The sequence below is a fragment of the Doryrhamphus excisus genome, chromosome 1 (assembly GCF_030265055.1).
Source record: "Doryrhamphus excisus isolate RoL2022-K1 chromosome 1, RoL_Dexc_1.0, whole genome shotgun sequence".
Classification (NCBI taxonomy): domain Eukaryota; kingdom Metazoa; phylum Chordata; class Actinopteri; order Syngnathiformes; family Syngnathidae; genus Doryrhamphus; species Doryrhamphus excisus.
Window position 1 is genome coordinate 3199321 of NC_080466.1, and position 24105 is coordinate 3223425.

The window sequence follows — 24105 nt, forward strand, 5'->3', positions numbered from 1 at the left end:
CCCCATAGATTCATGAAATACAAAGTGAGGAGCTGAACATCTTGCACCAATCTTTAATATTTAATCAAATATATGGCATACAACATACAAAGAGTAATGATATTTAAAAAAAATATATGTTCAAATATAATTCATATCAACTTAGCATACATAAAAGCATTTGCTATATACAACCCTTCTTAAGGAACTCCATCCCCGCGGTGACAGGAGTGGACTCCCTGTGTGACTCAGCATCATAAGCTTTCTCCTCAGACACACAAGTCCCATAAAAGTAAATTGCCGTCGAATATTAGCCAATTTGTCTCAATGCCATCAACAGGAGGCTCGGAAATTGGATCACACGCGCGGTGCTTTACAATTCATCACTTTGTGGCCTCTTGCAGACCACAAACGAAGGCATCGATTACTCTGATGAATAAATATTACTTGGCTACCTGATCACTCTCCACAGATGACCTGCTTCTGAAGCTTTGAAGCTCTGATGCGGAATAATTTCCTCCAAAAAAAAAGTCAAATCTACGACACACAAAGGGGGCCCGTGTGATTCGATTCCGCTCTGGCTTTGTGATGAACGATACAATTTCATAGCATGTCAGCGGCGGGGGCGAGGTGTTACGAGGCAGCGCAACCCAAACAAGCTAAACCAATTTCAGTGGTGACATTTCAATATTTAGCGCTTGAGAGCCGATATGAGTGCCATGCGGCCAAAAAGACTAATATATAATAATAATAATTGTATATGAGTCTTCGAGGAAAATACAAGATTAATAACTGCACTCTAATTAAAATCTATAAGCATCCACACAACAGATTTCCCAGATATTTCCCATTTTTGATTTTTGTCTATGGAATGGATTTGTTCTCCAAGGTCTTTTATTGTGAAATATGACAACAATTATGGAGAAGTTGAGCTTATTGAGCTTATAGAAGGACTGACTTGGGTGGTGCAAGTTAGTGTGGTGGCCCTCGCCGCCTGCTGTCCATCTGAGTCACTCGGCTGCCCTCGGTGTGCTCCACCCCCATCCGTGGAGCTGTTTCCATGGCAACGTTGTTGATGTGGGTGTACCTGATGGGTCTGTCTTCTGGGTGGGTGGGAAAAGTGGTGACAGTCAGGAAGAATCTTATGATTGATACATTTTTTTTAAATTTTATATAAAGAAGCGGTCTAGTGGTTAGCACGCAGACCTCACAGCTAGGAGCCCAGGGTTCAATTCCCACCCTCGGCCATCTCTGTGTGGAGTTTGCATGTTCTCCCCGTGCATGCGTGGGTTTTCTCCGGGTACTCCGGTTTCCTCCCACATTCCAAAAACATGCTAGGTTAATTAGCGACTCCAAATTGTCCATAGGTATGAATGTGAGTGTGAATGGTTGTTTGTCTAGATGTGCCCTGTGATTGGCTGGCCACCAGTCCAGGGTGTACCCCGCCTCTCGCCCGAAGACAGCTGGGATAGGCTCCAGCACATGAATGAAGAAGCTTTTTAGACAACTATTTAAATAATTAGTTATTAATATATTGGTTATTGACCTTTTTGTTCTATTTTTATCTCTTTTGTGTTTAATTGTATTTTGCAGGCCAATAATAAATGACTTTGGACACCAAGAGTACATCCTGTATCCCTGAGTACTGCAGGGATTTTGAGGTTAAACCTTTCATCCCATGTACAGTAGATACTGTACCTCCACTCCTGCATCGTATACAGTACACGCAGTACACGCAGTACACGCAGTACACGCAGTACACGATGACACGGTCTAGTTCAGGCTTACCTGTGACAGGACAGCTGGTACTAAAAACTGGAGATAAAGAGGACTCCTGCGGGTCTGGCTCCGACAGATCCATGTTAGCTTTGGCAGTCGGGGGGATGACTGGGATGTTGACATAGTTGAGGCTGCTGCTGTCATAATGGTGCCCAGCGTCCCGGGGGGCAGCTGTTGGAACATCACTGTTAGGTTGGAACATGCCTGGAGGGGGAAGACACAAATATTGGAGAATGATACGACACGACTGGAAGGGACTACAGTTGCCCCTCGCCAAAATTCCACACCTTCATTCTATTATGGTTTTTATAAATAATAAATACAACCTGACTTTAGTCTTACCGCATGCTAGCTTTGGGACAGGAAGAAGGGAGGAGGCTGGTCCAGATGAGAGATCCATATCCCGACTGTCATGGCGTTCTTCTCTCACATGTAGTCGGGGGTCTGCATGTTAGTATTACACATACAGGTTACACACAGTACACACATCAAAGTGACACCACCGCACTCGAACTAACACACCTGGTGCATCTGCTGAAGACCATGGACCCGATGACGGGTTGCCGACCTAGGAAGAAATGCCAAAATAATAGAATTGCCAGGCAGGCTAGCAGTGATAACATACTAGTTTTACACCTTTATACTCTCATCTCTAAAATGCAATTAGCAAAGGTAGGCATCATCATGTTAGTATCCTATACAGCAGGGGTCTCAAACTCAATTTACCTGGGGGCCACTGGAGCTAGGGTCTGGGCAAGGCTGGGCCGCATCAGGTTTTCCAAAAAAAAAAACAACCACGCATTTATTAAAAACAGAAAAATATACAAACTTTTTCAGTGCTTTGGTTCCGATTTTCTACAAGAAAAGCTCTGATAAAACATTCCACTGTTCTCAAATATCTTACTTTTCATTTTTCTGCACAAAATAAGATAAAATAAATAAACAAATCAAGAATAAAGAAAATCAATAAATCAGTAATAAATAAATAAATATAATAATAATAATAATAATAAAAACTTAAGAAACCACATATAGTTGGTGGATAGACAAATTATTTTTTTCAGATTAAAATGAACAAAGCATTATTAGAGCCCTGTAGACATGACAAAACACGACTATAGTCACATTTATACTTTTTTTTATTTACAACATATTGCGCAACTGCAGGGTCTTGAGACACATGCTAACTCGCAAACTAGAGAGCTAGCGACCTAAACGGTAGCCTTCAAGTTATTTCCTTTAAACTTAAAAAGCCAAAAACTTACCACTTCCACACGGATAGGGAGGATAACTATTAACAGTTATTTAACCTTTAACATGAACATTAATCAAAAACGTAATAATTTTTTCTGGGTACATGATACCATACAGCATCCATATCAAACTTGCGCGGGCCGCACTAACATTAAACTTTCATATCAAGGCGGGGGCCTCAAACTGGTGTCATGTGGGCCACATTTGGCCCGCGGGCCGCGTGTTTGAGACCCCTGCTATACAGGTTCTATTTTTAACCTTTTCCTTTAGAGTAGAGTACAATTATTTAATATAAACAAAAGTCGTGTCCTGTGATTGGCTGGCCACCAGTCCAGGGTGTACCCCGCCTCTCACCCGAAGACAGCTGGGATAGGCTCCAGCATACCTGCAAGCCTCGTAAGAATAAGCGGTATAGAAAATGGATAGATGGATGGATGGACAAAAGGGACAAAATAATATCAATGGTGCATTGGGTCTGTTGTTGCCATGGTGATCCTTTTGGTGGTCCACAATACTGTCGGACAAGCCATAACACGTCGTGTTGCGCAATAAAAAGATCAAATAATGCAGAATTTGAGATATAATGGTATATCTGATGCGTTCCATTCGTGTCTTTTCTGTACCGCTTGGGTTGGACTAATCATTTATTTAGATATTGTATGTAAGATTTCCTAAGTTGGCCCCTTTATATACAGACATAGCCAGTCCATATTTTTATGGTAGGTGAAGACTGAATATCAACAACAATACACAAATAGATGAATTTGTATTTGATTGAACAAAAATAAAACAGGGATGCATGAATCATATACATTAGTTCTGTCGTGGCAGCAAGAAGCTTGGCCCAAGAAGAAGCATATTAAGATCCCGGAGTGGCCGAGCCAATCTCCAGATACCATAAAAAAAAAAAAGAAAAAGTCACATGGGGGGGGACTGACACTTTGATTTGCCAAGCGACAGCCTTGAAACCTTCTGGCTATGGAGAGTGAACCACTGAGATTTCCGCAAGAAATGTCTGACCCCTGTGTAACCTTGAGAAACCCTTGCTGGTAAGCAAGTGGGATCAAATACTTATTTGATACTATGAAAATATAAAAATATTTTATTGCTAATCTTTATTAGTAAAATGACGAGGTTTCGAGTACAATTCTTACTGAGCCTACTGTATTGCTACGTTCTTATATACACATTGGCTGAAATAAAATATAAAATATATTTTATAAAAAATAAAAATAAAAATAAAAATAAAAATAAAAATAAAAATAAAAATAAAAATAAAAATAAAAATAAAAATAAAAATAAAAATAAAAATAAAAATAAAAATAAAAATAAAAATAAAAATAAAAATAAAAATAAAAATAAAAATAAAAATAAAAATAAAAATAAAAATAAAAATAAAAATAAAAATAAAATATATTTTATTGTCATGAAAATATGGCCAATTTTAAATTAACAAACTAACAATATGCAAATTAGACGATGATGTCATCTAGTGACTTCTAGGACAGCCAATAGCTACTTTTTGTCATTAAAAGTTGCTATTATTTTTAAACAGCAACCTCACTTTTTTTTTTATGAAGTATTGCTTTAGACCCCCCTCCCCCTGAAAAAAGCTTAATAAGCACATCCAAATCTTACCTGCATCATCAAACTTCTGCTCCTCGCAGACCGCCACTGCTCAGGTGTGATGTAGTTATCCAAACCATGCAAGAACTGCGCAAAGACACAAGAGTCATTTTTCTCAATAAACATCATAGCATTGAAAAAGTTTGTCGTCTTATTTAGCAAAAATGTAAGTGGTTTTTTTTTTTTTTACTTCGGCCACGTTGTCTTGCTGGCACCTCGGGGTTAGAGAAAGAGAAGTCATTTGGAATTCACTCAACATGACCCTCTCGGAGGGTTTCTGCTGGTTTCATCACTACTCATTAACTATCTGAGCCCTCCTGCTGCTGTCAGAGACACACACACACACACACACACACACACACACACGATCAGAAATCACAAGACACACTGCTCTGATGAAATGTTCTCATGACAAGGGAGAAGATCTCACAACCTATCAGAGGATTGATTAAACACAAGGTCACATAAAAGTTGTTCAAGAAAACAATCAAGATTGTTATTAAATAAAACTTGAAGTCTTTTGATTGACACGTCCATTCAGACCACCGAGTCTCCAACTAACCAAATATTCATGTTTTAGTAATACTTGCATTTAATTAGCTTATTATTGAATAGTCACTTTACCTGCGATTCCCCCGGCAATAATAGATGCTGGGTGGGCGACCTCTCCCCACCGTCCACAGGGGGCGCTGTCTCACTGCTCCAGGAGAGCTGAAGTTGAGCTGCTGTGGAGCCTTCAGTCAGTCCTCGGTCCTGACTTCCAACCCCATCAGTAACCAGCATGTTGGGCCTGCACTGCTCAATTGGGGTTCCCTTAACAGCTGAGATGTTTCTCAAAGTCCCTTTCTGGAGAAGACTCCTCGGGACGTCATAGCGCAATCTAAGCAGGCTCGGATTCTGGCACTCATCACTAGAGCTGCACCTAGAGGCAAAAGACCGGGAGATGTTGTGCTCCAGGAAAGGTGAAGATGGAGGACTGAGAATATGAGGAGCAGGCAGACTGATCATGGAGCCAAACTCCTCTCCTGCTCCTTGAACGGCCATGTCCAGACTCCCTGTACAGGAAGAGAAGCTCCCTGAGCTCCCGGTCGCTATTCCGATGCCGCTGTCCAACGAGCTCTGACGCCCGCTGTCATGGAGACCACGAGGATGGTGTCGGGCGGAAGATGGAGCGGAGCATCCCATCACAGCAGCGTAGAGACGGTCATCTGAATTGGTGAAGACCTTCAGCGTAGATGAGCTTGATGCCGTCTCGCCGGAGAGGTGCAACTTGGCTAACGGTTCCACCCAGAAAGGAAGTCTGCTCCCGTAGCTTGTGTCCGATTGGCCCGAAGAGGAGCTGGAGATGCTGCTGCGGTCATCCCCGGCGAGAGATGTGCTGCAGCTGGAAGTGGAGGCTGAGGACGAATGATCGCTGATAAAACGCTTACAAAGATATTCATGTAAGCTGTAAATAAAAAAATAAATGATAGATAAAAACGTACTGTACATGACTAGTGGACGTCCATGAATAAATCAAATTGAATTGAATTGAATGTGTTGAATAGAGGATATGATGATGCTGATAGAGTGGAAAAGTACCTGTGCTGTTTGCTAGACTGCAGGTAGAAAGCATGCTGAGTCTTTTCTCCAGCTCTGAAGTCTCCTGCTTGATTCGTTCTTCTGTGGATCCCGGCGCAGTGCTGAGATTTTCTGCTTTTGCATTAACAGAGAAAAGCACACATAGTGAAAATACTACTACTAATACTAGCGAAAACAACTACGGTTTGTTGTAAATGTAAATGTGTCATAAATATTTCGGATTTGTTGTAGCCATAACAACATGTAGAAACTGTATGTATGCTATGTTCAGGGTTTCCACTAGGATTTTTTTTGAAGCTGTGGTGGTGGGCTGCAGAGGAGGCTGCATTAGCATGTTTGTTTGTTTTTTGCATGATGATAAACAACAATTTTTAATTTTTATCCTCATGATTGTCACAAGTATGCTGGAGCCTATCCCAGCTGTCTTCAGGCAAGAGGAAGGGTACACCCTGGACTGGTGGCCAGCCAGCCAATCACAGGGCACATATAGACAAACAACCATTCACACTCACATTCATACCTATGGACAATTTGGAGTGGCCAATTAACCTAGCATGTTTTTGGAATGTGGGAGGAAACCGGAGTACCCGGAGAAAACCCACGCATGCACGGGGAGAACATGCAAACTCCACACAGAGATGGCCGAGGGTGGAATTGAACCCTGGTCTCCTAGCTGTGAGGTCTGTGCGCTAACCACTAGACCGCCGTGCCGCCCGGCTGCATTAGCATGTTTTTTTTTTGTTTTTTTTGCATGATGATAAACAACAATTTTTAATTTTTATCCTCATGATTGTCACAAGTATGCTGGAGCCTATCCCAGCTGTCTTCAGGCAAGAGGAAGGGTACACCCTGGACTGGTGGCCAGCCAGCCAATCACAGGGCACATATAGACAAACAACCATTCACACTCACACTCATACCTATGGACAATTTGGAGTCGCTAATTAACCTAGCATGTTTTTGGAATGTGGGAGGAGGTTGGGACAGAAAGTGGGACAGAGATGGCCGAGGGTGGAATTGAACCCTCATCTCCTTGCTGTGAGGTCTTCGCGCTAACCACTTGTCCGCCGTGCAGCCCAATACGGGATGTGTACTTTTTATTTCTTTTAGCGCACCACTAACAAGAAACTTATTATTCATGCTTTGTACATAATGGATATTTTCTCCAAATGAACTCAGGCCAAGGTTAGCCTGAGCATGTGTGTGTGTGCTGGTGCAGATCGTAGTGGGTCAGAGTGTTCAGTGTGTGTTTTTTCAAAGTGACAACAACCCAACCCTTGGCTGTGTGCCTCAGGTCTGTAACAGCTAATGCCTAACGTGCTGTTGCCAAGTTTCTTCACTACAGTATGAAAGGTGTCAGCTAACATCCGTCCTAGCATTGCTAGTCTATGCTAATTATAACTGCAGTGAATGTCGTGAGGCCCCGCAGTAGGCGTTCTTTCATTTTTTTTTTTAAACTTTAGATGAGGTACAAGTTGTGAAAATAGCCCATTACATGTACACAATCTAAAGAAAAAATACTATAGAAATATAAGAAGTATCATAAAACATGATATTAGATCAGGGGTCATTCATTCATTTTCTACCGCTTTTTCCTCGCGATGGTCGCGGGGGTGCTGGAGCCTATCCCAGCTGTCTTCGGGCGAGAGGCGGGGTACACCCTGGACTGGTGGCCAGCCAATCACAGGGCACATATAGACAAACAACCATTCACACTCACATTCATACCTATGGACAATTTGGAGTCGCCAATTAACCTAGCATGTTTTTGGAATGTGGGAGGAAACCGGAGTACCCGGAGAAAACCCACGCATGCACGGGGAGAACATGCAAACTCCACACAGAGATGGCCGAGGGTGGAATTGGACCCTGGTCTCGTAGCTGTGAGGTCTGTGCGCTAACCACTAGACCACCGTGCCGCCCCCGAGCAAGCATCATTTGTTCATTCATTCTCTACCGCTATTTCCTCACGAGGGTTGCGGGGGTGCTGGAGCCTATCCCAGCTGTCTTCGGGCGAGAGGCGGGGTACACCCTGGACTGGTGGCCAGCCAATCACAGGGCACATATAGACAAACAACCATTCACACTCACATTCATACCTATGGACAATTTGGAGTCGCCAATTAACCTAGCATGTTTTTGGAACCGAAAACCCGCGCATGCACGGGGAGAACATGCAAACTCCGCACAGAGATAGCCGAGGGTGGAATTGGACCCTGGTCTCCTAGCTGTGAGGTCTGCGCGCTAACCACTAGACCACCGTGCCGCCCCCGAGCAAGCATCATAACTGAAATAATTACAACCACAAACATGATATTATTATATTTCCCATTCACTTTAATTGGTCACTGGTCCATAAGGGGCCACCACCAAGGTCCGCCATTACTGTGACTGTAAACATGAATACATTGACCCCTGTTATGACTTGGCCCCGTGTATTTACATTGGATCCAGGCCAGATTAGTACAATACTTGATAAGCCGCATTGCAAGTCTTGGGGTGCCAGTACAGGAGGTCTCTTCCGGTGGTTGTTAACACATTGATTTGCCACAGTGGAGCAAGCATGTCTGTTTCTATAAAAAGGTGATGTCAGATCTTTGTTTCACATCCCTCGTCTCTTCTCAGCTGTCACTAACCCCCTCCGACACCCTGTCAGTGTCTTAGAAATGCATGTGAGCATAGCAGCACATACCGGCACATACACAAGTCATGCACAAAGGCTTGACCTAGTAATCATGGGTTGAACCCTTTGGGCTTTAAGTGTGTGGTGTTTCCGTTAGCATCGCCCCCTGAAGGAAATGCTCTAAACCAGGGGTCTCAAACTTGTGGCGCGTGGGCCAAATGCGGCACGTGAGACGCTAGTTTGAGGCCCCCACCCTGATACCAAAGTTTAATGTTGAAATGACAGCTTAAAGCTGTGTGCACATAGGACACAACATGAGTTTGCCCCGCCCATACTGTTACCCTACCTTGTTACCCCGCCCTGTTTTGCTTTGGATTAGCAATGAAGCTAAAGGCTTATGACACGGGGTACAAATAAATGCAGGAAAAAAATACGGAAAATACACGTCAAGATAAAGCATCTCATCAAACATGTTGTTAAAATTACGACGCTGCTCCCAGATGGAACTGAGTACAATGCTAACTTGCTAATTGGGTAAAATTATTAAGTTTCATTAATGTTCATGTTAAAGGTTAAATAACTGTAAATACTGTACATTTGAATCTGAAAAAAATAATTTCTCTACCAACTGTATGTGGTTTCTTATGTTTTTCTTATTTGCTGTGTTATTATTATTTTACTTATTTATTACTGATTGATTGATTTATTGTCTTTATTCTTAATTTGTTTATTTATTTATTTTTGTTATCTTATTTTGTGTATAGAAAAATAAAAATTGAGATTTTCAGAACAGTGGAATGTTTTATCAGATATTTTGGTGTGGAAAACCGGAACCAAAGTACTGAAAAAGTGTAGGGTATAGCAGAAGCAAAAGCATTTATTATTGATTTTTTTTGCAGTTTTTAATAAATGCGTTTTGGGGTTTTTGCGCCCAGAACCGAGCTCTGGTGGCCCCCAGGTAAACTGAGTTTGAGACCCCTGCTCTAAACTTAATAAGCAGTAACGGTGCATGTGCGTGTTTACCTGGAAGGGAAGGTCGCACCCCATTCGGGACCCTGCAGGGGGTGATGCCACCGACGACGCAGTCAAACAGAAAACTGATCTGCTCCCCATCTGAGCAGGACAAGAAGAAAACTCCAGCCCCTGCACAGCAGACATGGACGACACAGCAGAGAGAAAATGTAAACTCAAGTGGCGAATCGGAGAGAGAAGCCAAATAATATTCAGTGAGGTTCAAAGTGTAGTTGTTGTTCTCACAGCAAGCGGCAAAGGTTAAAAAAACACAGACCTCATTCCCCCATCAAGCCCACCAACAGAGGTGAAAACAGACCAGAGTAGCAAAGGATTCTTTTGCACTCAATGGATATTTCATTAGGCACAATCGAAATCCATCATAATAAATATTTACACTTTCACCACATGATAATACTAGATTCAATATTTAATGATTTTCATAATAACATACTGTATATCCTCACATACAGTAGTGAACTCAGCTCTAATAGATATAATATAATACAGTGTTTTTCAAACCTTTTTTGAGCCACGGCACGTTTTTTTACATTGGAAAACATCACTAAGTCTATAGGAGGAAGGAGCTAGGTGTTGCCACACGGACCGATATTACATTGCTCTGCCAGTCTTTACACCACGGACACTCCACAGTAGCCATGTTTACATGAGGAGTTTTTCTCTTTCCCAATGACTTTTCCGGAAACAATGGTATACATGGAAAGGAATATTCCAATCTCTTGTCTACATGCGTCGCTATAATCAACCAGAATAGTCAATGGGGCATGCCCAGTAAAACGTAAACACCAACATCACGTGATACCGACTTCCCCGAGTTGTTCTTTCACTTGTTGGAATAATTCCGTATTGCCAGTTTTTCGTTTGTCCAGTCTTGAAATTTAGTTTGAATCAAAAACAAACTTTCCGTATCAGTCCAGTGCCGATTGCTGGCCTCCATTTTGAAAACTGAAGAACGTCTGGAGCTGCGTGTTACGTCATATCTGAGCATGCGATATGATAAATTTAACCAGGAAAAGGATCAAATTCAAGCTTGCTAATATTTTATAATTCAACTGGGTACATGTTTTATATAGATATATATTTTCTTTTGACTTATGGACTTATGAATGGCGTATAGAAGGGTTTAGATTCTGTTCCACAGATGGCGCTAATGCACACGAAAGCTGCTTGCCAACCGCCAATAAAGTACAGAAGAAGAAGAACGCACCCTGACAACTTTCTGTTACAAGATACCTCAATCGGATTGGGGAAAGGAATATTCCACCCCTGTTAATCCGATTATATATTCATTGGGATTGGCACTATTCTTTCGGAATGAGGCGTATACAAAGGTTCAATTCTTTCCGTTTGAGCAAATAAACCAAATGCAATTGGAATATTTGGGTCCACGTATACATGGATATTGACATAATATTTGCAAGTGATGATTAATAAATGTTAATTATAAAAAGTGATATTGGATAATTCCTCACGGCACACCTGACAATTTCTCAAGGCACACGAGTGTGCCGCGGCACAGTGGTTGAAAATCACTGGATGGATGGATGGATAGATGGATAGATGGATAGATAGTATGCCAATAATTATATATAGGCGGCAATAATTAGCTCTTCCTCCAATTGCACTACATTATTGACTGCATACCACGGTAGAAGGACACACAATCCAAAACTGCTATGATGCATTTGCACGCCCTAGTTGTGCATACACATACTGTGTGTGTGTGTGTGTGTGTGTGTGCTGAAAGACATGGAAAATTGCTGCCATAGCATGCTTGGATTTGAATTACTTTCACCTATCACAGATTTGACAGCTTTCCAAACGCTGCAGTGGATCCTTTATGGCTGCTGGATGTATTTGTGTGTCTGTGTGTGCTTGTTCATTACAGAGCCAATATGAACCCGTGTCTACCTGATAAGCCAGGAAATATCTGTGCCGCTCGGGCACGGGCTTTGCGCCAATCGTCATCGATTATAGGGCGCCGCTGGCTTGTGATAATATGGTACGAAAGCCAGAGTACTTACATCGATGTGTGTGTGTACCTTCAACGCCACGTGATGTCGCAGCCGCAAACCTACTTCTACATTTATGAGGCTCCAAATTGAACTGATCATTGCCCAGTAAAAAATGCTTTGCACAGCGGAACTGGCCCACAACTCACAAGACTGGCTTGTCCCCCGTGTGTGTGTGTCCATGCCAATACAAAAGCCAGTCATGTCACTTTGGCTGTCACGTCTGCAGCCAGAGGTGTTAGTTAGCATCTGAGGTGCAGCTGACTGAGAAAGTACAGCCGCAGCAGAGAGCACTTGGTATTTTCAAGGACAAAATCCTTGGATGAAAAGAGCAGAATATGACCGAGACACAAATTTAAATGACATAGTGTTGTTGTTGATGCATTCAAGGCTCTGGGGAAATCAGAGAAATTACTGGTTTAAAAAAGTATTCCATCATTTAGTGCAAGGGAATTCTAAAAACTGTTAGTAACTAGGGGTGTCAGCAAAAAAAATAAAAAACTTTTTATTGAACTGAAACCCAACAGCGGTCTAGTGGTTAGCGCGCAGACCTCACCGCTAGGAGACCAGGGTTCAATTCCACCCTCGGCCATCTCTGTGTGGAGTTTGCATGTTCTCCCCGTGCATGCGTGGGTTTTCTCCGGGTACTCCGGTTTCCTCCCACATTCCAAAAACATGCTAGGTTAATTAGCGACTCCAAATTGTCCATAGGTATGAATGTGAGTGTGAATGGTTGTTTGTCTATATGTGCCCTGTGATTGGCTGGCGACCAGTCCAGGGTGTACCCCGCCTCTCGCCCAAAGACAGCTGGGATAGGCTCCAGCACCCCCCGCGACCCTCGTGAGGAAAAGCGGTAGAAAATGAATGAATGAATGAATGAATGAAACCCAAAGCAATCACAAATGAATGTTCATTGTGATTGGGAAACCCCAATGTATATGTATTTCCGGGTGTATACATGACCCAATTCGGAGTAACACATGGGTAACAGTTGGATTTTTTAGAAACCGGGATGTGTTTGACATTTTTTATTGGGTTATTTTATAGGGTTATTGGTGTGATATTGCTAATATTCCGATTATGACAGGGTAATTTGACTGCATGTAAACATTCTAAATGTATATCAACAATCTTACTTACTCTGTTTAGCATGTAAAGACATTAAGATCAATATCAATACTATCTACCCAAAACTAGACAGACTGTGTACTTATATTTATACTGTTTATTCTGTATAGTTTGTATTTTCATTCTTTTCTTTTTTATAGATGTGTCTGCACCTACTTCACCAAAACAAATTCCTAGTATGTGTTTGATCATACCTGGCAAAAAAACTTTTTCTGATTCTGATTCAAAAGGCTGAACGGGGAAAAAATAAAAATAAAAAATCGTACTCACAGTATCCGCAACGACTCCCGCCTTCAAACACAAAGCCGTTCGGAACAGCGCCATATCTACGTAATGCAGACAACTTCCAGTGGCCAATGATGACGGGAGGGAGACCTCTGGTGAGGGCTAGTAGGTCGTTGCACAGGTGGAGAGAGGCGGGTCCGCTTTCCACTTTGGTACCGGGCTCCACACTTACACCGAATCTGTGCACTGCAGGGTGACACCACTAGACAGTTACACTTGAGGACATAATACATGAAATTGCATCAGACTTGCCTTCTCCCAAGCTGTAGCGTACATGGGCGTCCCAGGCATGGAGAGCTTCTCGACTGTGGAAGCCCAGCACCAGTGTGCGTGCTAGGCAGAGTATAGAGAGGGTGTAGCTGACTCCATCATAGCCAGGTCCGGGTTCCACACCAAAGATGCCCTAACAAGAATGATGCTTATTATTGTGGTTGCAGTTTGCAGTGGTGTTTATTATTGACATTTCTACTTCCTCAGGTTGTGTCCAATATGAGGATCTGATTCAATTGTGCATGTGCACTCTGTGACCTCACTGTGTCATGTGATCAACTCAAATCAATTCTTGTCATCTCTGTTATTCTACTGTCTTGTCGTCTCTGCTGGAATCTCTGATTGACTGATATGAGAAACGTAAGAATACCACCTTAATACCCTTGCAACTATAAATTTGGTAGAGGTACCTAGGCTAATCATACATAAAAATAGAGGTAATAATTATCATTATTATTATCATTAATTATTAGTAATTATTACTTTACAAAAAAATAGTAATAATGGACAGCAAGACATCATTGCTTCAAAAATTGAGTTTGCAACAATTGGTTGTTACTCATATAATACTCATTTAAAAACATTATCTACAAAATTATGCTCAAAATACAACAATCATTACAATACAATACAATAAAATAGAATGCAAACAAACAACCCAGATTAGGCACCGCAAGTGAAGACTGGGGCTGGAGTTGGTCATCGGTAAAAACCTTGCTTTTTAATGCACAAGACTACACACACACAAACTAATAAACACGTCTAAAAAAAACCTCAGGTAGGGTTTAACAAGAAGATACTGATGTTTGGGTTGGTCACCTGTTCAGACACAACTTCTCAAGTTCTTGTTTTTTTAATGCACAAGATTAGACACATGCAATTTAGAAAATGATATGTAAATGTCACAAAAAAGTGGGCTAATAAGTTGACAATAAAAGCACAAATACTGCGGATTTCAGAAAATAACAAATGGAATGATACTGTAAAATTAAATAATTTTAAAAAATCAAAAAATTGTTAACTATAATGATAAAACTCGTAATATTATTCATTCATTCATTCATTCATTTTCTACCGCTTTTTCCTCACGAGGGTCGCGGGGGGTGCTGGAGCCTATCCCAGCTGTCTTCGGGCATGAGGCGGGGTACACACTGGACTCGTCGCCAGCCAATCACATGGCACATATAGACAAACAACCATTCACACTCACATTCATAATACCTATGGACAATTTGGAGTCGCCAATTAACCTAGCATGTTTTTTTTTTTTTTTGAATGTGGGAGGAAACCGGAGTACCCGGAGAAAACCCACGGGGAGAACATGCAAACTCCACACAGAGATGGGTGGGAATTGAACCCTGGTCTCCGAGCTGTGAGGTCTGCGCGCTAACCACTAGACCGCCGTGCCGCCCATGGTAATATTAATGATGATTATAATGATGGTAATAATGATAAAGATTATAACAATAATTATAATACTGATAATGATAACAACAATAATAATATTACAATGATAATAATAAGAGGCAGTGGCATGAACATGATTATATCTTGCAAAAAAATGTATAAGCTTTTGCTTCAGCCTACTCCTTTTGGGCTTGTGATCAGATAGCTGAATACAAATGTAAATAATGGAGAGTTGTATTTTGATTGCGTGTGGGAGATGCACTGTGGTGTTTTGTGTATTTGCCCAAAAAAAAACAAAAAAAAATTAAAAAAAAACCCTACATGCATACACTGTCAGTGCGTTAAAAGCTTAAAAAGATTCACCATGAGCTGTGATAAAAAACAACGTGTACCTCCAATGTCACACTGAGACGATCCTTGCGGCTTCCTCGCTCCTTAGCTTTCTTCTTCTCCTTATAGGTCAGCACAGACAAACAGTCTGAGGTACACACACACACACACACACACACACACACACACACACACCAACACAGTGATAAGTTTCACACACCAGCCGGAAAGTAATTTTGCGCTTTAATAGCATCACACAGGCACTTTTGTTTTGTGTCATGTGTCCACGGCACAGCTGTCATACCAGACCCTAACATAATGAGCTGATCCACTGGCACAGCTGAGAATGAAAATCACACACAGACACACACACACGGCGACACACACAGACATAACATCACCAACCCTATTTGCCTTTTTAACAATGGCAACAAGAATAAGCCTGGGTGGCCTGCAGTGGCACGTTTTGTTGTTGAAACTCTCTAAAAATCAAACTTGCCACACACACTTAACTCTTTATAACTTCCCAAATCCAACTTGCTACAGTTCATTTGCATTTTACATTTACATTTTGGCCAGCAACTTATAATAATAATAATGTATTGACGCACAACAATTCTGCTGCTTGTCATATCCAAAATACGCTTCAATGCAAATGTGGTTGGAAGTGGCGCAAATGCCATCTTCATGAATAAAGTCATAATGTGAAACACACTAAAAAGAAAATTCAATGCTGCATACCTGCGACTGGAGAAGGTTTCCGAACAACAACCCAGCGAGTCTTCCACTGTGAAAAAAAAAATAAAATTTAAAGTGTTTTCCCATAAATGTTAAAGTTCAAAAATCTGTACACTTCACCTTTTTTCCATCTCTAAACTTGACTTGTCCCTCCGCGACAACTGTATCCGTCATCTTCTGACATGGTTTCGAGCAACTGTGCGTGAGTGCGTCGCCCAGCCCCACCACCATTTCCAACAACCACCCATTTCAAAATAGCCTCAGCTGAGCAAGCTATACTTTCGGAGGGCCACAGCCCCCCCCCCTTTCCCTGGTGCCCAGCCAAGTTAGTACAGTTGCCATCCTGCGTGCTTCTTGTTTACATTACAGCTAATTAGATTAAAATGGCATAAATGGCGGTTATCTTTTAAGTCTGGCGTCCAGGCTGGGTCTTAGACATGGATTTATGGAGCCTTAACACTCATCTAACGCTCTTTGGAAATACTGTTTAAAAGTTACTTCTTATATACGTATGTTGTCCAAAAATCGCCCCCTGGGGGAACACAGACCTCCTCCGGGGTAAAAAGATTAAAAATCCTCAGGTTCAGGACGACTGAGAATGATGTCAGAAAACATATATACAGTGCAATTTTGACTATAGTGTGGAATGTTCCATAAATGTCAAAATGGTGAGTAGATTTACTGTAATATTATTTACTGTAATAATAATACTGTAATAATAAGCCCCTCTACCTGCCCCCACACACACAACCAAAACTTGAAATTATTGTTATTTATTCCAAATTATTTAAATTATTTGTACAAATTACTGTTTACGCTGTACATTGTTGTTCATATTTGATGTAATCTATTTATTCTCCACATTATTATTTATTATTTATTATTTATTATTTATTATTTATTATTTATTATTTATTATTTATTATTTATTATTTATTATTTATTATTTATTTTTACACGGGAGCCAGGCAACGCCATTTCGTTGGCAATCGCAATCGTAAATCGCAGGAGGTCACTACTCAATATAACAGTCTGACTCACTATGTCCTCTTAGAATGAACGCTAAAATCATCACACAGCAACTTAACACCCAAAGGTAGAAATATACAAGATATCATCCGTTGCTTCCCAACAGCAGTTCATTCAGTTGTTGTGATTCATGCTGATGCCTGTGTCCGCCAGATGACTCTGTATTGAGCAATAATCTCCTGAGTTGATACGTTTTGTCCTAGCTTGTGATTGGCTTCTGTCAAATACGGACATTTGTCATATGGAATCGAAATTAAACTTTTTCCTGCATGCCAACTTTGCTGAGAATAGTTTATTTTGGTGAGCACGGCAATATAGAGAATAAGTGAATAGAGGTGGTAGATTAGCGCTTCACCTCCACGTGGAGGCTAACAAGCTGCTAACTAACAAGCTAAGTGTCAGAGTCAACAAGATGGCAGACAGCGAGTAGGCGGGCTCTTCATACAAATGTTGCTTTCAGTTTACTTCGTTCTGCGTGACCTTTGACTTCCTTCGGCTCCAACTGTCTCTTGGCTTTCACCATAGAGGGAAGATCCGATGTCTGGTACACGGCCGACCTCATCCTGCCGCTACGGCAACGCAGCTCCGAAGCCACATCCTCCCACTTCTTGTCACGTTCAGATCCCACAGGTCCCCTCAAGTCTCGGGACCCTGCACGGGCTTGCACGGTACCATCGGAGTCATGACTTATACAAACGTTGTCCACATCCAAAGCTTGTTTTGTGACTTTATGGTTTATGGAGCGGGATGAGGGCGACTTGGATTTGCGGCGTGAGCGCGGAGGACGAGGTCGAGGTGGGGCGGGAAGAGGAGATGGAGAGGGAGGTTCTGGCTTGGATGCTGTTCTGCTAAGCATTCTAAAACCTTCTTTTCTTTCCTTCCCTCGCCATCTGTCTCTGTCCTTACCTGAGGAGAAAGAGGCTGCTGTAAAAACAACAAAATACACAAAAGCAACAAGTGACGGGACGACAACACAAAACCACTGCAAACTCATGCTTGGAAAACTTGGATATAAAACTTGGATATAAACAGGATATGGCATATTTACGGTCACTATCCTTTGGTGTGTTAACACAACATTTGGTGCACCTGCACAAGACATGTGCACAATAATTATTATTATTATTTATTCTAAATGATTTAAATTATTGTTACTATTATTACTGTTTACGCGGTACATTATTGTTTATGTTTGATGTAATCTATTTATTCTCCACATTATTTATTATTTATTATTTATTATTTATTATTTATTATTTATTATTACACGGGAGCCACCTGCACAAGACATGTGCAGAATAATAATGTTTAGTTTATACGGTAATATTTTTTTGTGTGTGCATTTCTGCTACATTTCATTTTTGACTGCATCAGAATTTTGGCTTTTTAAAATGTTTATATTACTTTAGATATACATTTATTTTGTAATTTGCACTAAATATTTTAGTTTCATATTTCTGTTCTCACAACACGTCTGCTTTTTTTCATTTCTTCTCCTCATTATTATTATTATTATTTATTCTAAATTATTTAAATTATTTGTACAAATTACTGTTTACGCAGTACATTGTTGTTCATATTTGATGTAATCTATTTATTCTCCACATTATTTATTATTATTATTATTTATTTTAAATTATTTAAATTATTTTTACAAATTACTGTTTATGCTGTACATTGTTGTTCATATTTGATGTAATCTATTTATTCTCTACATTATTAATTATTATTATTTATTCTAAATTATTTAAATTATTTGTACAAATTACTGTTTACGCTGTACATTGTTGTTCATATTTGATGTAATCTATTTATTCTCCACATTATTTATTATTTATTATTTATTATTTATTATTTATTATTTATTATTTATTATTTATTATTTATTATTTATTATTTATTACTTATTACTTATTACTTATTATTTATTATTACACGGGAGCCAGGCAACAACATTTCGTTGGCAATTTCACTGCTGTGTTATTGTGCAATGACAATAAAGAAAGTCTATGTCTATGTTCTATTTCTCCCTTTTTTTTTACTCAATGGCCCCCCAGGCCCTACTTTGGACGCCCCCGCAGTATAGTATAGCATGTTAAAAGCAGGGCGAGAATTCAATACGCATTATTATGAGCATAAAATACAGAGTTCCTTTGCCCCAGACATCCATCCCCAAGTGGGGTATGCAGATTGGAATAGTGGGCAGGCTTGACTACATTAGCGCTGAAGACTAAGATGTACGTAATGCACTCCAACACATCATGTGAAGAGGCTAAGAGTGTTAAGAGTTTGATGATGCTGTTGTGCAGTAAAAGTGTTTCATCTTGAAGATTTTTCCAGGTCATTCTGATCATTATGAGAGACTGGCTTGACTGGGTGTGACGCAGATTGAGACTTGTGTGTATGACTTTCTCCGACCGGTGTTGCCAACTTGCTGACATTCCAACCCCCTTGACGACACATTTTCTCAAAATGTATTTGGGGACTCAGAAATGTATTGTTCGGCATTTTGTAGTGTCAGTGAGCAACAGCGGGTGCCGTTGACAGTTCCGCCCCGTTCAAAGGCAATCACAAGCCAGCAGTGTACAGTCAGCTTCCGTGGCACACTGCCTGGATAAAAGAGGAGGGTTTGTTTATATTTTATTGTTAGTCTATAGCAGTGCATCTGAATTATTTTCTGTCGTGCCCCCCCCCCCCCCAGACATTTTTTTTGCCCCCCCCGATTTGAAATACAGTAAACCTCGGATATATCGGACTCGGATATATCGGAAATTCGCTCACAACGGACAGATAAAAAAGAACCAATTTTTCTGTAATGCATTTCCAATAAAAATTCATTGCATATATCGGATTTTTTATAACGGATTTCGCCTATTTCGGACAAAATCTCCAGTCCCGTTCCAATGCATTTCCATTAAATTTCCCTCGCATATATCGGATGGCCGCATCGTGGCGCTCCGATTCGCCGAATCGTGACAGGCCGCTATACGACGTCATTTGCAGCGTTTGCAGCGTTGCCTGCGCGTCCAGGTACATTGGAAACATAGTCAAGGAAGTGCCTTTTTATAACGGATAAAATCCGATTTACGCATATACCGGATATAAATCCGATATATGTGTAAAACGGACATTTTCCAGTATACGCATAAAACGGATTTCGCTTATATCGGACAAAACCAGTGGGAACAATTGAATCCGATATATCCGAGGTTTACTGTACTAGAGAAACTGATAATATTTATTAATTTATCTGTATTGTACAGACTGACCATGCAACAAAATGGAGAGCATACAGGCATATTCAAGAGTCAAATTGCATGTCGAGTACTATAAATTTGTACGTTGGTAAGTCTGCATTAAAATGAAAGCCCACCCCTCTATTGGAGAAGCACCGGTCCATAGAGAGGTGGAATAGTAATGTGTTGCATAATCTCATGCTCTATGTGTTCATACGTCCATTTGGCTCAGTAATAAGCCTCATACTGAATTAATTTCCTTATTGATTTATGTGATTTTGTTTTCATATTTATAAGTAACATTAATTGCCTTGTATTCATTATTATTCATTATTATTGTTGCAAACCAAAGCAGAGCAAAAGAGCATAAAGATCACAGTTCATCACATCTTAAGCTTGAATTATCATTTAAATTCACCAAAAAGAACACAAAACTCTCCACAACAAACACTTTTTAATTAGTAGCCTATGTGCATACTTAAAATAAGACACATTATATGTCATAATATATATTTAATAATGCCAAAAGATGTCTTATTGTGTGGTTTATGTGTGCAGGAACAGGGGTTCCATGACTTCCAGTCAGATGTCTGAATGGGTAGTGGATGTTTTGGTAACCACGGTTCTATGGCTTTTGTTTTCATTTGAATGAGCTCACCCTAATTAAGTGCTTTTTTTCTCTGAAATGTGTTCCGGTAAATAGGCTACAGAGAGAATGAGAGAAAGAGGGAGCGAAAACTGGGCAGGAAATGTAGTGGATATGACAAGAATTCCCAAGATAGTCATGACATCATGGGAAAGAGAGCGCCATGCTGCTCACATTGAATGGGTCATTAATGTACAATGCTGCCATCTAGTGGCTGAGCGATAAATTGTTGTTCCTGTTTATTCAACGTTTTGCAAAACTTCTTTATTGGTTATTTACTGTTCATTTTTTACGTTTTTTTTTGTTAAACATTGCACATTAAATTGGTAGTAAACCCATACTGACAGACTACATTGTAATATTTTTTTTCAATATTACAATTCACTCTTCTGATGTAGCTAAATAACATGAAAAACACCTCTCAGTTGTATTAATCATTGTGATTTATCCATCCATCCATCCTTTTTCTATGACGTCACAGGGTATGCTGGAGCCTAACCCATTGACTTCACATATAGCACATGTACATAAACAACCATTCATACCTATGGACAATTTGGAGTCGCCAATTAACCTAACAAGCGCCAACCACCGTGCATCCCTTTGTGATTTATTATTGTATTTATTTAATTTAGTATGTTTTGCGATTGAGTGTCGATTCACCAGAAGATGGAGCCATTTGAAACAAATACTGTATTGTTCCAGTGCAGGACTTTTATTTCCTGGCCAACCAACATTTAGCCTAAAGCTTAGAATGTTCTAAAAAAAGAAACAAATATCACATTCTCTGCAAAATGTGTTCTATTTCACAAGTGATCATTCTTGTTTTTCCCAAATCTCTGCGTGTTTTTCCATTACATTGTTTCCACTAATGAAGACAAAAAAAAAAGGCTGCCGAAAGGGCCTAACAAACCTCGGCCCAAAGGGAACCCATGCCAATCAAATAGGCATCCACACTCTTCAAAAGCCTGTTTATTATTGTGATTATTCCTAATAGCTGCATGTGACACACTTCAAAATTACATCATAGTAATCTTCTAATCCTGTTATAACGACCATGTTGACGTAATACAGAATATTGGTGTAAAACTGCTCATTAATTATGAGAAACTAAACAATTTAATCTATATTTGAGAGTGAATATTAAAAGTAAAGCATTCAAGCATGTGACTCTCATATGACCTGGACAGGGTCAGAGGTCAGAGAAAAGAAGAGGAGGAGAATACTTTGGAGGGAGCCTTCAAGCTCTAAACATTTATTCAATGTATTTACAGTTTGAAAGCGAATACTCGTAAGGTAAGGATCAATGTCTACTGTGACACTGCTGCAGAAACGGTTGGCTGCAATGCAACTTAACAACAGCAACAGTCATTGGAGATGTCACATATTTGACTATGTACAAATGAACACTATTTTTGTTGAACCGAGTAGAAAATCTGATGTTGAACCATAAACGACTGTTTCTTCAAGGTTATACAACAGAAGAGAGAAGGCAGGAAGTAAACAATCGAGTTTTGTTAGTTGGGTCCAGATGTATTTGATCGGGATCGACTGTAGTTTGTGCTCACCTGATATGACTACTAGCACATCACCAGAATATACGTAGAGCGGAAGGTGTACTGTATTCGGGCACATGTTCCGAGTGTGACGCCACTGAGGTCTATGGCAACGCTTTTGCACATTTCACGCATTTCAACGCCGTGATGTAGCATTTCAGGGTTTTTTTGTGTCCTCGATACCCCCCCTGAATGTTTGTTTACATGTGAGCTCAGGGGAAGTTACGACAGGAATCTTGCATCATTGGAGTGTTTTGTTTAAATAATTGGTGATTGGAGCTATTTTTAATGACGGTATGACGTCATAATTATCGTATAGTATTTGACAATGGCAAATGAATGTTTTTGTGATTTTGCTTTATAGTTTTATACTGAAAATGGCATCAAAAGGCTGTACAGTTAATTGGTTCCTAACTGACTGTGCTCAGTGGATTTGTGCAAAGTAGGATTCCTTATTTTTGAATTGAATATTTTTGTACTTTACAATTTACAATTTTAACATGATTAGAGTCCTCTAGACATGAAATGCCACCCCTATAGTCACTATTAACACTTGTATTACCCAATTTACTAGACAGAGAATATAGAAAATATTTCTTTGGACGTTTGCCCATCATCCACAACCCTTATGTAACACATTTTTCCGTGTTCTAAAGATATTATTAAACAGATAAAAAGGAACAGCTCATTACTATGCAATGGGACACACCTATACCACCTACAAAGGTCCCACCTCCAACAAGTTTTTATGGTTTTATATACATGCTGTAACCATGTAGTAACAATTTCATTCATGATAACATGTAATACTTACAGTGTTTTGCTGTTTTGGTGCTTTTAAGCATTACCTTAACTTCCTTGCTGGGTGCATTGATTTCACAAAGTGACTTAAAAATGAACGCCTAAACGTAGCTTCAACTTTTCCAAACTGAAAAATAAAAACGCAGCAGCTGTAGTGGTAGCATGTTCAATTAGTAGCCTTAGCTTAGCGGTCTGAGGCACTGTGAGCATGGCGCTGACGTGCTGTGGGCGAATGTGTGGTGAAGCTAGTAGCTAGCTGGCTAGTAGCTGGCTGGCTAGTCACTAGCTGGCTAGTAGCTAGCTGGCTATTAGTTAGCTGGCTAGTCGCTAGCCGGTGTGCTGTGACGAGGTGTCAATAAGCCAGTCATGTAGTTCAATCAGTGTAACAATATTAATATATTGCTAACAATGTTGCTGTAGCTTGGTTAACATGAGTGTCATATGTGGCTAGTAGCTGGCTGGCTAGTAGCTAGCTGGCTAGTAGCTAGCTGGCTATTAGTTAGTTGGCTATTAGTTAGCTGGCTAGTCGCTAGCTGGTGTGCTGTGACGAGGTGTCAATGTAGTTCAATCAATGTTAATATATACAATATACAATGTTAATATATTGATAACAATGTGTAAATATATCATATGTAAATGGGCCATTGTTGTTGCTTTATGGAGTTTTTTTCTCTATAGGCAGGATAAGTGTTTCCCATTAAGTGCACACTTAGCTATGTCTTTTTATGTTTTTATGTCTTTCTAACACACACAAAAGAAGCCAACACGTGTGTTCATGTCTCTTATAAGTACT

General features: G+C 40.2%; 1 protein-coding gene across 1 annotated transcript; it reads right to left on the bottom strand.

Annotated features, from left to right (window-relative positions):
- Positions 1-71: 71 nt before the first annotated feature.
- On the bottom strand, positions 72-23461 carry dok7b (docking protein 7b). The gene is made up of 15 exons (XM_058077060.1): positions 23326-23461; positions 16165-17979; positions 16048-16093; positions 15369-15454; positions 13552-13702; positions 13285-13485; positions 9866-9985; positions 6220-6333; positions 5263-6035; positions 4651-4725; positions 2485-2517; positions 2281-2326; positions 2101-2202; positions 1768-1962; positions 72-1082 (listed from the first exon to the last, which is right to left on the bottom strand). The coding sequence occupies exons 2-15, from the start codon at positions 16273-16275 to the stop codon at positions 952-954; spliced, it is 2184 nt and encodes a 727-aa protein (XP_057933043.1). The 5' UTR covers positions 16276-17979; positions 23326-23461; the 3' UTR covers positions 72-951.
- Positions 23462-24105: the final 644 nt, after the last annotated feature.